Source organism: Ictalurus furcatus, chromosome 10 (genome assembly GCF_023375685.1).
Source record: "Ictalurus furcatus strain D&B chromosome 10, Billie_1.0, whole genome shotgun sequence".
In the NCBI taxonomy this organism is placed as follows: domain Eukaryota; kingdom Metazoa; phylum Chordata; class Actinopteri; order Siluriformes; family Ictaluridae; genus Ictalurus; species Ictalurus furcatus.
In genome coordinates this window covers 17,115,541-17,132,610 of record NC_071264.1, presented here as the reverse complement: position 1 = coordinate 17,132,610, position 17,070 = coordinate 17,115,541, and the positions used below count along the sequence as shown (strand labels likewise).

General features: G+C 36.9%; 1 protein-coding gene across 3 annotated transcripts in view; it reads left to right on the top strand.

Annotated features, from left to right (window-relative positions):
* Positions 1–16,671, top strand: part of impact (impact RWD domain protein) — a 55,455-nt gene extending 38,784 nt beyond the window's left edge. For 2 of the 3 annotated variants that reach the window (XM_053634296.1, XM_053634295.1), the window contains exons 9-11: positions 3,078–3,168; positions 6,225–6,359; positions 15,502–16,670. In XM_053634296.1, the coding sequence (XP_053490271.1) occupies positions 3,078–3,168; positions 6,225–6,359; positions 15,502–15,561 (286 nt within the window). In that variant the 3' untranslated portion in view covers positions 15,562–16,670. Of the gene's footprint in view, positions 1–3,077; positions 3,169–6,224; positions 6,360–15,501 lie in introns of all 3 variants that reach the window. The other variant, XM_053634294.1, reaches the window with a different exon arrangement.
* The last annotated feature ends 399 nt before the right edge of the window (positions 16,672–17,070 follow it).

Sequence of the window (17,070 nt, the reverse complement as noted above, 5' to 3'; positions counted from 1 at the left end):
TATGTGCATGTGTTTGTAATGCATAAATCATGCAAGATGAAAATTGTCACTTTCTTAAAGCAGTATTATAATTTTACCAGCAACTTTAATGTTTTCAATCTGCTGTTCTAGGTATATACAGACATATGATGCATAGCCTTAAAGGAAAAACCAACATAGCGTCTTAGTAAGGTTTTATTGGAGCACCACAAACCTCCAGAACAGCTTCAGTGTGCCTTGGCATAAACTCTGTATGTGCCTGTATCTGTGCTTGAGTGATAAACACTGTTATTTCAAAACTCTCAGTTGATATTTTGGTGATGGTGGTGGGAACACTGTATAACACATTGTTCCAAAATCTCTAAGAGGTGTTCAGTTGGTTTGAGATCTGTTGAGTATGAAGGCCATAACATCACTGATCGTTATTTGCATAATAACACTCCTGTAAAATTAGACTAAAATGCCTATCCAAGGCATACCCAAAGTAAAATTAAAGCTGTTCTTTAACCATTTGGCGTACATGCATGGTTTTGGTCTTTGGTCTTCTGATGTTGTCAGAATCACTGTAAGCACTGCTGGTATTGTGTAAAAGAATTTTGAACACACTGGAATAGAAGGGGTTTTTTTGTTTGTTTGTTTGTTTTTGCATACAAATGCCTGCAGATGACTACAGCTGGGAGCTATTAGCCAGAAAACACAAATGGACCACAGCATAGTCCAAGTTCAAATTTGATAACAATACCAAAGCAAATTAATATTTTACACGTTTTTCTAAGGGTATGTCCAGGCGTTTTTTTAACCAAAATCACCTTTTGGAGACTCCGAAGGACCCTTGGTAACCATGGAGACCTTCCTAGAATAAAAACACTACTACTCTTGATTTTTCTCATAATTTTGGACACTAATAAAAGGTGACACTAAGAGCTGTCATATCACATACCGTCTACAAAATGTATATTTATATGTATATTAATAATTGAAACCTTTGCGTGCTTTTACATGCAGAAAAACGAAACATTTGCCACTGGTTACGCAGCTTTACACACAGACTTTTAAATCAAAGTGTTGAAACTCACCCCAAAAGCACATATCATATTTTTCAGAATTTCATTGGCTATACGATGCGCCAGTCATCCACACAATCAGCTGCAATAGGCTCGTGGTTTTCACGAAGGAAAGGGGGAAGGCACTTCCCTTCAGCACTATTATTTCTGAGAATACGTGAAAGATTAGGCACATCTGCCAGCAAGTTGAAATGACGCAGCAACAGTCCGTGAGTATTTATTGATGTAATAATGTGTTTTGAACTAAATATTTTTACATTGATTGGCTCGATTGGCCAATGTAACAAGACTGTTTTTGTCAGGATGTTATGGATCAGTGGACTACTATGAGGCTTCATATGTGAGTTGCCTCAGTTTTGTAAGTGTTTGTTTGCATGTTGGTGGTCTGACACAGACGTTGATTTTAGCTGCTATTGTGATTGTATCTTGAAACGGTTTATATCAGTCGAATTACAAGAATCAGCTTTCCAAAGATATATCGCATGACTACAAAAAGAAGCTGTGTACATATCATAGTTTTGCACTTAACAACGCAGTGGCTGGTGGAATTTTAACAGGATAATTCCTGGGCAGAGTCTTCCTGTACAAGAGACCATGGCTGCATCGGAAACAACGTACTACCCTAGTGCACTGTAGGTGAAAAGCAGTACATCAGAGGGGTAGTATGTCCGAATTCTCAGTAGGTGAGAAACAGTAGGTGAGAAATTACTGGATGGCTTATTGTTTCTGGTGAGATTTTGCAGTATGCAACTGATGGACATTACGTGAGTCAAAAATCCTATAATGCAATGGGACTGGTGCGGACAAGCTCAGAAAAAAATGGCGGAGGACAGCGTGTTGGCTCTTTTTAAGTATTAAACCTTGGTTAAACAGGACTTGTTTAACAATACCCGAATAAATAATATTGAATAAACTTATTGAAGGTTTAAACAAGAAAACAGTTAAAGCTTTTGAAACCTTATTTTGATCTCCTTCATGCTTTAGCCGGCAAAGATAAAGGTAATGAACTGACCTCAGCCTGTTAACACTAACCGCATTAAATTACTAATTCAGTTAACTTTCCTGATGTGCATTTTGCCAGTTGCTTTAATCTGGTGGTCCCTGTAAGATTTTAGTGTTTATGGTGACATCATGACAGTGCCAACATGGCGGATGTAGTATGTCTGGGATTGTATTCATACTACACGCACATACTGAGTAGTACATACTGTTTCAACAGCAGTGCAGTAGGTACTCGATACAGTACACGATATCAGACACAGCCCATGCCTATCAGCATAGAAATGGTTCAAAATAGGATAAAGGTGATCAGTTCGATTTGTAGTGAATCATCAGTCTAAGTGGAACCAAACCAAAATAAATAAATGCTTCCACAGCATAACAGAGCCAACGTTTTTTCCCCTTTGATTTGTCACTTATCTGTATTTGGGTGAACTAGAGCAGACATTTCACAATATTAAATATAACTATAAACAGGGTAAAAAGTATGATATATCATCCTTTAATTAATAAAAAGTTGTAATCGGTGGCAAATTGCTGTGGTGTAAAAGGAATTAAACGTTTTGGTTCATGCTGTTATTGGAAAATAATCAAGTTCTGGATGATAACAGTAACTCCACTTCATCACATCACCCCATAGTTAATGATTTTTTTTTTAATAACAGTACACAAGTGTTTTTTTCCTTGCATAATGCAGTTAATATATATATATATATATATATATATATATATATATATATATATATATATATATATATATATAATCTCTATGAAACTAGAATGATACAGCCATTTACTCGATAGTTCACCACTTTTACCAATCTCCCAGTTGGATATCTGAAATTTAAGGAGCTGTAAAAGAGGATCATTACTTGACCATTAACTCCAGTACAGTTTAATATTGTAGTGAGCAGCGCTGATCAACACTGGCTTATCCATTAAATCGTTGTATGACAGCAAAAGTAGCAAAAGCAGAACTACTCCGACAGCTTCCTGATTGCTTTTTTCTGCACTGTCCACTCTACAATCCAACAGGATATACTGCGAAGACAAAAACACGTTCCTCCAGGATTGTGAGGACGATGGAGAGACGGCTGCTGGTGGGAGACTGCTTCATCTACTGCAGGTGTGTGTATGTGTGAGAGACTTCCAAATTACCATCCTATCTGTGTGCATATGGATTTATTGGACCAGGAGCAGTCAGTCCTGGAAGGTTTCAATGCAAGTCCAATATAACACACCTCCAGCATTTTCAGCAGGGTCAGAAGATAGGAAAGAAATGTGTTAAATTACGGTTGGTGTAAGGTGGTACATATCTTCAAGGGCAGGAAAAAATAAAAATAAATAGGTGAATCAGTGGTGCCAAACACAGAATTTGCTTTAATTAATCATCACTGATTGATGCATAGTGCTTTGTTGCTATTTATGAAAAGCAATTTATCTTTTAATTAGTCGTTCAGATCATTAATAGCAAAAATCTGGTGATGAATTATTCATATTGTGCAGTTCAATAAAAAATACTTGAGATTATTTATATATCTTTCCATCTCAGTTGAATTTTCATATTGTGATAATTACTTCAATGTTTTTTAAATGTCTGCCATCTTCTACTGTGCTGACATTCATTGCACAATACAGGTCAGTGAGAAAAAATGCCTTAAGCTGGCACACTAGGCAATCTAGTGAACACTAACACATCAATGAGGAATTACTCCTCAGTATGACTGACAGTTCTGTCCACCATGTTCACGGAAAGCGTATGTGAATTAAAGGATTGCCTTAAGGGAAAATGCAATGTTGCCTTCAAATTTCCCAAAATTTGGAGTCTTAGAGACTAGTTTCAATTCAGTTCAGTCTTATTTGTATAGCGCTAACAGTGGATATTGTTCCAAAACAGTTTTGCAGAAATATATAAATTCAGGATATAAATTTTAAATGTATGAATTTATTCCTAATGAGCAAGCCATGGGCGACGGTGGCAAGGTAAAAATCTCCCTGAGATGATAAGAAGAAACCTTGAGAGGAACCAGACTCAAAAGGGAACCCATCCTCATCTGGGTAACAACCGATTATTACGGTATTACGATACCATTTATAAATAAATTCCTTCTATAACTGTGTACTACATGGTCAAGTAATGCAATTATGTAACCAGGAACTTCATTACAGTTTTCACATGAAGTCTGTTTTGTTGAGCTTGTCTGCATCAGTGAACAGTGGACTTGAGTGCAAAACTGTTTGTAGTCCTAAAGCTATAATAGCATAACTGTTCATATGAATTATAGTCCAAAGCCATATTCGTGATTTTTAAGTGGTACCATTCTCAGTAACCATGCCTTCAAATCAGAATAGAGTTTATATAAAGAGTACAACTGCTGCCTAAAAATGCTGCCTACTTCTCTGAAATGTAACACAGCCCGAGTGATAATATTGCATGTGTTGATTCTCACCATATATAATCGTGATGTATTCAAATGCAATTTGTGAATTCATGCGTTTGAGTTTCGACACAGGAAGGTGAACACATGATACTCTTGCTGTAAGCGGTTAGAAAACTGTTACTAGGCAACTGGGTAAACTAAACTGAACTGGCTAATTTCTAAGGCTGACACTTTGTGTAGCTGGAACATGGATATTAATATTTTTTAAAAATATAAACAATGTAATGGTAAAGACAGAATGACAGTGAAAACAAGACAGAACCGTCCAGGATATCAACATTTTCCCTCAGATATGTTTGTAAAACATGCAGAAAAGACTTTTGGCTAAAATCACACTGTAATTACCCTTAGCGTTGATCACTAAGTAAAATTTCATATCATCACTCTGAGAAACATCAATATTGCTTCACAACATAATAGTTTTTTAGCTGTTGACTAGTTTTGACTTCTGAAGTAATAAATATTACAAAAGCATTTTGTTAAACATAGTGAAAATATGACCATATTTAGCATGTGGTGTATAGAGCCATAAATTCATTGACAGTTAGCAAACTATTTGGTTATTTCAAGTGGGTTAAGTGTTGAATCAATCTTCTAAACTTGGCTCTGGGTTCTAATGAAATAGCAATGAGCCAAGTCAAGCTCAATTTCCAGTCAGGTTTACAGAATAAAGTGTCTTGACCTCAGGGACCTCTTGGAGACAGCGAATGAATATCTGGCCCTCTCTCTGTGAACCCTCTCTTCAGACGTTGCACATGGGTGCATCGCTCATCCATAAACTCCTGTTTATCACACTTACTCTCTGTGTACTCATCCAAGACCTGCAAGAGAGCGTGTGAAATCGATGTACCATTTTAATCAAAACCCAATTTCACTTTCAATCATGTCGACTTGTGGGAGCTCAACCACTAAAACCTGTGGGCAGTCTGGGAACTTTTCCAGTGGTGCATCATTAGCAGTAGCACATTCCTGTCATTGTTTAGTACATCAGTATCTGTAACGTACTTCACAACAAATTTGTTAGTACATTAGCGCAATAGACTTCACACCTGTGCTCTTTCTCTATTGAGTGCTTCAAGCACATCTATTCTGACATGAAATTCCTCTCACACACTCTCTCTTTTTTATAATTACACACTCTCTATTTAGGGAAATAGATGTGAATTCAAATATAGACAAGTATTAGGCTATGCAGGTGGCGCAGACCCCCCTACCCCTCAGGCAGTTTGCCAAGCGTGCCCCTGAGGAAGCATTCGAAATGTGACTGACAGCTTGAACAGGCAGGTGACAGTTAGCATTTGTCACAAAGAAACATTAGATCTGTTAAATCTTAGGGGATAGTGTGTGTTTTCCCTCAGATAAAAAAAACAAAAACACATGATTCACTTAGATTTAACACCCCTCTCACATCCCTAAGAAATAAATAAATTACTGAACTTGTTTACCGCAACATTATGCGTTGCATAGGTATTACATATTCTGTGTGGCTCTTTGATTGCCCGCAAGTAATAAAATAGAAATGTGTTTGTGCAATGAATTGTCTTTTCACTTGAAATTAATCATTCATCATTCAGTCATTCATAACCATGACTCAGTATACACTTTTGGGCTAGAATCAAAAAAGCAAACAAATGTATGAATATGACAAAGCTGTTTTCTGCAGTTCTCTAATTGACCTGTTTTAATAAAGAATTTATAAGAAACACAGTTTGTATGTATGATGTGTCTTTTGTGTCTGCAGATTCTGGATGTGAGGAACGTGCTAGTGGTGGTGTCCCGATGGTATGGTGGTATCCTGCTCGGCCCTGACCGCTTCAAACACATCAACAACTGCGCTAGGAACATCCTCGTCCAAGAGGGCTACACTGAAATTTCGGTATGGTGCTGTAATTATACTTCAGTCTTCTGTAAGCACTTTATCGTGGTCAGGGTTGAGGTGGATCTGGAGCCTATGACTATTGCTCTGTAGGTTTAAAAAATTGCACAGAGGAGAATTATTAATACATGGGGGGAACCGAAGTCAGAGTCAAACCGAGAATAATTAAACACTCAGGCTTAATGTAAGATACAGAAGATACTGTAATTAAAAACTGGTGCCGTTACAACCTCACACAATGCTCTGTGTAGAATCTGTAGGTTTATTGCTCACATTAATGTGGGTGCCGTGCTGTAAAACTCATTAAGTAAACAGTCTCATGGAATTGCAAGTTAGGAGTTCTAAATTAAATTGTATAAACTGGTAATAATAATAATTAGTAACTCAAACTCTGAAGGCTGGATTTTTACTCTTCACAATATCTGAGTGATGATAAGAAAACGCTACAGGATTCAACTACTGATAATTATTCTTGAGCACACAATCCCAGTCAAACCCAAACACTGGATGAATAACTTAATATAAGTGATCAGAATTTCCTACCTAACTAGGATCCACAGCTAAGGGCACTTTCACACCTAATAGTTTGATTGCTGGATCTGACATTTTATTTATTTTTTTTGCAGCTCTGTAGCAGCTCACATCTACAGATAAATTGTTGCCACAAGCCAAAATACATGATTGGTTTACTTCCTGCCGTTTTGTTGATTTAAAGTTGAATCACTTTCTCACTGCAATCAAACTGCACTAGAGTTTGATAGGAACTCACACCCGCTCACGCCTGAGTGTGATTGCTGTGTTCTCACCTGTCTAAAGAACCACACTGAGGTGGAGAGCACACCAGGGTTCTGTTCAAATGGACTAACACTGTATAAGTGAAAGCAGCCTTAGACTAGACAAAGGAGGAGGGTGCTATACAACGTCCTGCTGGTTTATGAACATGTTTCTGTGACTATATCTGTTCTATATAACCACATTGTATGGAGTGGTCTATTTTGTTTAGTTTAGATGGAGAACACAGTGTAGTGTTGCTGTCTCACAGTTCCAGGGTCCCTGGTTCAGTCCTCAGCTTGGGTTCATGTCTTGTTATCCCCATGTCTGTGTGAGTTTATTCTCCAGTTTCCACCTATCTCCAAAAAAAACGTGCTGGTAGGTGGCTTGGCAATTCTCAATTGCTCTTAGTTCTGAAAGAATGTGTGTATGGTGCCCTGAGATTGACCAGCATCCCATCAAGGGTGTTTTCCTACCTCATGCCTGAGTTTTCCTCGGATAAGCTCTGGATCCACTTTGACCCTGATTAGGATAAAGCGCATACTGACGTGCAAAATTTTGAGAAAATCAGTCTAAGATTTTGATCATTTGATCCCGAATACACTTGCTTCCCTAGGTTCATTCTTCTTCTGATTTTCTGTTTTGTGTGTGACATGAAAAGCACTCAAAATACTTTAGTAGAACCGATCAACGTATGAAAACAGGCCATCGTTCAGTGACTCCAGTTATTTAAACATGAAACATTTGAGGTTTCTGTAGCAGGTCCTCTGTTGTGGCTTATCACATGTAAACTGAATAAATGAATTAATGTAAATTATTTTGTTTAAGGCAGTTCATCAAGAAAGGAAAGCGGTTTCATAGACTTTAATAGATTTTTATTTCATTTACCCACATGGCGTGTTAAAATAGATAATGAAAACAGAATGTTTCAAATGTATAAGTGGTAATGTAAAGCTTAACATAACCACTAATTTATATCCAAATAATCAATTATTGCATGGTAATTTAATTGTAATTGCAAAGATCCATAAATTATAGAAAACCCCTTGCTTACAAAGATCTGAATAAGTGACTAACATGACTAAATGACAAGTTACCTTAAATAATATTTAGCCATTAGTGATTGGTTCATGGTTATAAATTACAGAATTTAAAGTCGATATGTTTTGTTTCATATGATGTTACCATAGACAGAGGAGACATGTTTTAAATTTGACACAGGTAGAATTACCTTGTCGCTTGTCTTTCACAAGTTTAATACCCCTGCTTTAATGTGTCACATTGTCAAGCCTCGTAGCTGGAGGATGTGGAGGGTGAATTAAATTTGAGAAGTATTTCAGATAAGAAGATCAAATGATAAAAGGAAAGACAGCAGAAGAGAGTGTTGAGCGAGAAGATCAAAGAAGCTCGAGTTCCTTCAATCCATTTAATTGAAGATAATTTACAGGGACAAATTCAGTCCTAAACATTAGCGGTAGTAAAGATCACTGAATACAGTGATGAAACGATAAGAGGGAACTGCTGCAGGTAGATGTGGAGTCGTAGTTTGAATTTCATGCACATTTACCAGTGTGTGGAAAAGATTGTAGTTCATGGGCTGATGATCAGAATGATCAGTGCATCCTGGGGTATTAGAAATCCTTCCTGAGCTATTATCAGTCTCTCTCAATCTGCTGGTTGATTTTGTATTAGAGAAGCCATATTTAAATTGCTGACTTAAATTGCTGACGCATATTTAAATTGTGTTGTACAATTGGAATGAATTTGCAGGTGTAAAAGTAATAACTGGGTCATAGTTTAATTGTTTTGGGTTTTTTTTTTGTAAAGCTGAGGTGCAACCAAAGCTGCTGGTTTTCTATTGCTGAGCCACATTAGCGTTGCTTGCCAGAAAGGAAGATCAGTTATTAGACCCTGCTTAGTGACTGCAGGTGGAACCTGTCTTATTTATACCCCTTTCATATCTAGTGTCTGGTGTTCCGTTTGTTACTGAGGTGTGTGGTGTCATCATGCCGAGATCTAAAGAGTTCTAAAGTGTAAGGCCTTCAGAAAAAAGGTTGTAGATGCCTATGAGTCTGGCAAGGGATTAAAATAGATCTGCAAATTATTTGAACTATGTCATTCCACTGTAAGGAAAATCATCTACAAATGGCGCAGATTTCAAATGATTGCCAATTTGTCCAGGACTGGCCGTTCCAGCAAATTCAGCCCAAGCAGACCGTTCCTCTCAAATGGAAGAGCTACTGTAGAACAAATTGCTGAAAAGGTTAATGATGGCTATGATAGAAAGGCGTAAGAACACACAGTGCATTGCAGCTAGCTGCATATGGAGCTGCGTAGCTGAAGACCGGTCAGAGTGCCCATGCTGACCCCTGCCCACCACCAAAAGCACCTACAATGAGCATGTGAGCATCAGAACTGGACTTTTTTTCAAGAAATAGAGATAGATACATATTAATGGTTCATTTCCCTGATTTTTTAAGTTTGCTTTTATTTATTTGTTTGTTCTTATGTATGTTTTTTTTTCTTTTTTCCCTGTCTTTTACAACAGAGTGTCCTTTCTCATTCTGGATGTATTTAAAGAACTGCTCACCTTTGGCTCACCTTTGGAGTGTGTATCACAGATATTAAACCAGTGTGCCCAGTTTTTAGGTCATACATGTCACAAAATTCAAGGATTATGAAGAGGTTTACACAGAGAGGCCAACTTCTGAGATTCATGTGTTGCTTTCTTTCCTTTCATTTCTGTGCAAATAAGGACATGTGAGCAGCTGCAGGATTGCCATGGTTACGAGGGTGACCGGGACCTTCTGGGTTTTCACTGAGGTTCCCTGAGACCTGCACCCTAAGCCCTAAGATTTCTCTGTTTTGTGTGCACTCACAAGTAACACTGTTTAGAAACATGCCCATGCTAATGAGCGGGAATTGCCAAAAACAGTGGCGAGTAGGACTGACCGCCAAATTGGCTTCACCTTTATTTTATTTTATTTATTTAATTTACTTTTCCAAAAAAATCATCATGGAGCTAGAGAGGAAAAGTGAAATCTGTGTAATTTGCATAGTGTCAACAGAGTGAGTGGAGTGCAATTGTTAATCCTACACACTTTTTGAAAAGCATAGCATGTTTAAGTGAATAGAGAGCATTCAGTAATCAAAACATCTTCAGACTGATCTCAATGACTAGTCGCAGTTTTTATGGCAATTCTTTATTTTTGTAAAAGGAAACATTGTATAGTACCATTCAGTACAATCGAGTGAGATTTTAAAAAAAAGAAAATGTTATTACACTTAAATACATTGGGAGAAAATATCAAGTTTACCTAATGTGCAAAAAAGCCTACATAGAGTGCAAATTGCACAGATAGGAGGTTGATTTTACAGATATTTTGGCATTCATCAGAAATTGCATTGATATGCACTGCTGGGTTGCTGTAGGCGTGCTTATGGGCAGTGATCTGCTTTTTTGCCACTTGACCATGAACCTCATTCAGAAATGGATGCTCATTACCAAAAATCACTAGTATTTATTATCATAGAAGTTTTCATATATACTCAATAGAAGAAATTGAAAAAGATCCATACAGTCCCCTCTGAAAGTATAGGAACAGCAAGGCCAATTCTTTTGTTCTTGCTGTACGCTGAAAACATTTGAGTTTGCGATCAAAAGATGACTATGCGATGGCAGATCTGAATTTCAGTTTTATTTCATGATATTTACATAAGTGCTAAACAACTTGGAACACCTTTGGCACCTTTGCAGCTTCTTTCAGTTGTTGTTGGTTTTGAGGCGTTTCTCCCTTCAGTCTCCTCTTCAGGAGGTGAAATGCTGCTCAATTGGGTTAAGGTCTGGTGATTGACTTGACCAATCTAAAACTTTCCACTACCCCCCCGATAAAGTCCTTGTTGAGTTGGCAGTGTGTTTTGGATCATTGTTTTGCTGCATGATGAAGTTCCTCCCAATTAGACTGGATGCAGTTCTCTGTAAATTGGCAGACAAAATGTTTCTGTACACTTCTAAATTAATTCTGCTGCTAATATCATGAGTTACATCATCAATAATGATTAGTGAGTCTGTTCCAGAAGTAGCCATGCAAACCCAAGTCATGACACTACCTCCACCATGCTTGACCATTGAGCTTGTATGTTTTGAATCATGAGCAGATCCTTTTTTTTTTTCTCCACACTTTGGCCTTTCCATCACTTTGGCAGAGGTTCATCTTGGTTTCAGAACTTTTGTGGCTCATGTTTGTATTTCTTTGCTAATTCCAATCTGACTTTCCGATTCATACTGCTCAAGAGTGGTTTGTATCTTGCATCATTTTTTTTTTTTTTTGGGGGGGGGGGGGGGGTTATTGTATTGACTATGCCCAGTGCTTGCAATGGCTCTGACAGATTTTCTGACTCTTTTCACAGGTTCAAAATTACTTGCTTTTCTCCCACAGACAGCTCTCTTTTCTTCATGATGGTTTGTTATTTTTAACAACAAATGCAGTCTGCATAGGTGAAACTCAGGGCTCAAACCAAGCGTAGACATTCAGAGCTATTAAGTGTTTAAACAATCAATTTAACATGGCACACCTGGGCAACAATAACCATGTCAGTCACGTGTTCCAAAATTTTTGATAACTTTAAAATGGGTGTGTTCAAACAAAAGCTGCCATGTTCTAAGTTGTTTAACACATCTAGATGTAAATATTAGGAAATTAATGCTGAAGTTCTGATCTATCATGTCACATTCATCTTGTGATCTCAAACCCAAATGTCTTCAGTGTATGGCAAAAAAAAAATTTTAATTGGCCTTGCTGTTTTCAATACATTCAGAGGGGAGTGTATATATTCAAATGTACAGGTTATCATCTAAGCACGTTTGCACTTGTTTTGAAAGCTAATTTTGAACATCATCCAGGTAACAGACTTCTCCTCCCCTCTGAACATTATTGTTTGAGGTTTGCTTCAAGGAAAGCCAGGTGTAACATGAATAATATAATTAGTTGGTGCTTGGCACTTGGCTTGAGGGTGAAACTTTATATTTTGACAAGTCATCTTCAACCATTTCTGCTGCACAAACGTTTACCTGGAGAGATTCCAGAGGAAGTACAGCTGATCCCCAAATCCCACTTACTCACGAAAATAAACATAAGAGCTGTCTATTGTCTATGTGAGTTATTTATTACCGAAACAAGAAAAAAGAGAAATTGTGGAGGAAATATTGGTTGTGGAGACATTTCCAGCAGACCTACAAGGATTGTCTCTTGTGCAAACAGAACTGAAGGTATAGTGAAAAAAAACAGCTATTTTTATACAAGTGATCATGTAGTGTTTGTTTTTGTTTTTGCATTTTTTTATGACATGGCAAATAATTTCTTATAGAAGCATTATTTTTGGGCTTACGTTTTTGCCCTCACACGCCCACACAAATGGATGATAAACTGACTTGTCGTACATGTGCGCATAGTAAAAAATCGCAGAGAATTTCAAACATGCTCGAATATATTGGTGCATCTGCGACAACTTGCAGACTGGAGAAAATGACAAAATCAGGTCACATTTTTATTATTATTTTTTAAAAGTATAATTGTTGTTGTTACTGTTAGTATTACTATTATTATTATTAATATTGTTGTTGTCACATCTGAATTATGGTGGCAGGATTATTAATACACTGAATGATGATTATGATGACTGACGATGACTGATAATGACTGATGAGGATGATGAAGATGATGACAGCAGTCTGCCAGCATGCATGTTTTGTTCCATATGTATGCAGGAAGTGTTCTTCCTATGAAATGCACAGATGCTGAATATCATTGCTACCCCACTGTGCAAATTAACTGAGTCACTCATTTTCCCAAATATGACAGAAGTCTGCTTAACAAACAAGTCAGCCCTTCTTTGAAAACAGGCTGCTGATGGAATTCACTGGGACTTCATTAGTCTAAAAAGGGGAAATGTTTTAAAAGGCCAGCTTGGGAAGACATTTTGGTGACTGTTATGCTGCTATTAGCCATCTTTGCCCTCCTGGCCACAATATTTTCTACTGACTGTAATAGGGTGTCGTTTCAGGTCATTTTGAAGTAGGGTTAGGGTTAGTTAATGCCAACAAACAGCCTTACATATAAGGTCTGAGTTGCTAGTTTACTGGGTGCACTTATGGGTTAAAATGACACGGAAAGATTCTAAACGGTGTTACGGCACCCTCAGGAGCTAGGAGGGGTTAAAAAAAATTTGTAACTTGTATATGCAGTGTTTTCAAGATTTATTTTCAAGATAATTGAACTGTTGATTTTCATGGATATTTTCCAAGCTGTATATTTTACACTTCTAAAATACTAATTCATTATGACATATTGTAATTAAATTGTGTGTGTGAGTGATATCAAATATAAATCTCATTATTAGAAATATGAAGATATAAAATGTTGTCTTTATGAACAGCCCAAAAGCACAAATTAGAACGGGGCAAAGCGATCCCATGGTCCCGAGCAGCTTCAGCAACAGCTGTGCTGCAAACCAGTTTTTCTATATGTGGTTTGAGACCTCTTCCCCAATCACTATCAGAGTTCAGCCTCCTTTCAAATTTCACTTAAACCTCTAGATATGCCTATTCAGTAACTGCATTTTGTAAATGTAACACCGTTTAGAATCTTTCCGTGTCATTTTAACCCATAAGTTATTGAGCATAGCCCATCTTGCTAGACTCAGTTTCTATACACAGTATGCTATACACCCCATGTGCTACACTGGTGAGTCTACAAGGTACAGCACTAACATATCACTAACATAATGTACCTAGCTAGTTACCTAGCTAATGTTCAGAAACAACTACTACTTAATGTTCATAATAATAGCTAACTTCTTACCAAATCATACTGTACATTAGCTACTGTATCTAAGAAAATGCAAGCTTACCTAACTATTATATTCCTACAAATATAGCTAGCTAACTATCATAGCTAACATTGTTGACCAACATTGTAATGTTAGCTTCCATTCTCCATGCCAGAAGATAGTAATTAGATAAGCTTGCATGTTCATGATGATAGCTAACTTGTTAACATATCAAAGTCCCTTAGCTGTTGTATCTAAGAACATGCAATCTTCTTTAACCGCTATATTCGTAGCTAGCTATATAGTTAGCTAGCTAACTATCATAGCATAACTTTGCTGACTAACAAGGTAATGTTAGTTTCCATTCTCCCTGCCAGTGCTAAATACATAACTAGTACCTAGTAACATTTGTTAGCTGTACAAAAGTACAAGATGATAATAATTATATTTCAGTAAGAAGAATGAGAACAAAAATGTTTTGGCCCCTTTAAATGGATGAAGGTTGATCATGTTTAAACACCAAAATATTATTATAAGAAATAATATTATTGCTATTTATTTTAATTACATTACAGTGTTGAACACTAAATGCACTGTTATTTCTACTACTGGTAAAGCTGTTATAGCTGAAGCAAATTGCAATTGTAATAAAAGAAAAGAAACAAAACGTGCTGTTAATATGATAAAAAAAATGTTTCAAGTTAACATTTTAACACCATGGAAAAGGTTTTTGTTTTCTGCGTGGCGAGGTCAGGAATAACATGCCTAAATGTTTGGGGAAAAAAATGTACCTAGTGTATCTGATATTTATGAGTCTGTGTTGCTATGATAAAGGGGTCTGAGGATTTATTTTTACATTGGAAGTGGTCCCTAGCTCTGAACACTTTGAGGTCCCCTGCCTTACCATGATTGCAGGGCTGGCTATGTAGATATCTTAAGCTGAAATAAAATCACTACCACAGGCATCTCTGCATATTGCTTGCCAGCAGAGATGACTTCTGTTAGTCTGAAAAAGGAAAACGTGGGGGAAGGTGGTTCAAAACTGTTTTTGAACATTCATCTAATGACCTGCAGTACTAAAGCACAGCACCATATTTATACCAGAGAAATACAAGCAAATATCTGTTATTTCTTAGTAATTGTTCTTATTGCATTATTCTTTCTCTTCCTTTATATTTCACTGTATTTTTATTTATTCTGTTGTAAGGTGCTTTGAGATGCAACGCTATAGAAATTTTTTTTTATTATTATTATTATACTCCATTTATTGCTTTACATTCTGGGAACTGGTTTGCGCATCTGACGTCGAGTTTCTTTGTGACATCAGTACCGTCACAGGAGGATTGCGTAGTTTCATTGTACAAACGATCAGCACTGAAAGAAAGAGATCTGGTTTTATTGCTGTCTGTCATATCAAATGTTCATGTGTCAAGTTGTTTTGCTACTCAGGCTTCATGTTTGAAGTAAGTGGATTTCCGCTCACACACCTTGTATTCTCTCACCTTTTCTCTTTTCTCTTTCTCTTACCTTTTTTCCTCCACAGGACGAAGCATCAAAATCAGGGGGAAAGAGCAAGAAGCCCAAAAGCAAGAAGATGAAGTGAAGTCGTGTGTATGTGTGTACCTCAGTGTTTAGTGTCTCAGGGATGTGTGTGTCACCAGGCAGGTGTGAGTGGATAAGGAGATAAACCTTTAAAACAGCAGAAGAAAAAAAAGCCTTGATTGAAGTATGACAACAAGGACATTGACAGTTTTGTATAACATAAATTTGTCAAATGTGTCAACATTAAAATATTGTATGTGAAAACTGAATTTACATCATTTGTCTTTTAGAATTAAAACTGCCCAAGGACATTCCTGCAAGCTTCATGAGTCTATGAGTTGGGATTTGCATAGTGATTTGCAAATCAAGGCATAATTGTCTTTTATGTGTGTTTGTTAGCATGAAGCATTGTCTCCCGTGTGTGTGCGTTTGTGTGTGTGTTTGCAGGGGTGTTAATGCTGGCAGCAAGGTGATGTGTCAAAGCCTCTGTTTCTCACCATCCTTTTGTAACAGATAGATAGTCGCCGTCATTAGAACATTTTCAGCGAGCTTTGATGACAGCCCTTCCATTGTTTTCAGTTGCTCAACTATGTATTCAAATGCTTAATCACAGACACTTTTAATCTCCTGTGCCCCTAAAAGTTGTTTTAATCCGAATTGAAAAGGTTGCTTTGACCTCCATCTCTGAACACTGGCGTGCTTCTGTTAGTAATAACAGAGGAGATAACATCAAATACCAGACTGAGAAGACTTAGATACGACTATTACACAGAAATGTTTATGATGTTCTATTATTTTTTGCTTGATTTGGTGTGACTTGTAAATGACCTTAATTAAAAAAAACAAGGACACCAATCTTTGAGATTTAAAACATGCAGGAACTCTGTGTGAATATTCATGTGATTACAGACAGTCCACCACACACACTTTGGAGATATAAAATAAGGAATAAAAATCTTGGGGATATGCTGTTATAGGAAAATAAGCAATGACAGGGTGGTGTGAAGCGGCCTGATTCAAAGCATCTGTTAACACCCTGAAATTTATTCTTTTTTCAATAAGAGCAAATCCTGAAGTTTTTTACTCTTTTTATATCACAGCAATTTGCCAATGATTATAATGTTATATTTATCACATATTTTTTATCCATTTATAGTTACATTAAATATTGAAAAATGTCCATAAACAAATTCCTTACATGATCCCTAACGTAATTCCTCACTTATGTTGTAGCCGCTTTAAACCGTTGTTCCCTCACTTTTTAAGAAAAAAATGGGAAGGAAAATGTAGCTTTTTACTGAGAAACCATAATGTCCTCCATCCTGAAGACATGGCTGTGGCAGAAAACTCAAAGTGGTACAAAGTGGTAATACTGGACTCTCCTTTGATAAAATATTATATAAACATCTCCTTGCAGAAAACTTCACCATATGAACTATTATACACTTTTCTTTGTTCTTAGCTTATGTGGAGCATCCATCATACAAGTCTCTATGTGAGCTGCTGCCAGAAACGATAATGTATTAGAATGAGCACATTAATATACAACTGCTGCTGTTATAAAAAACAT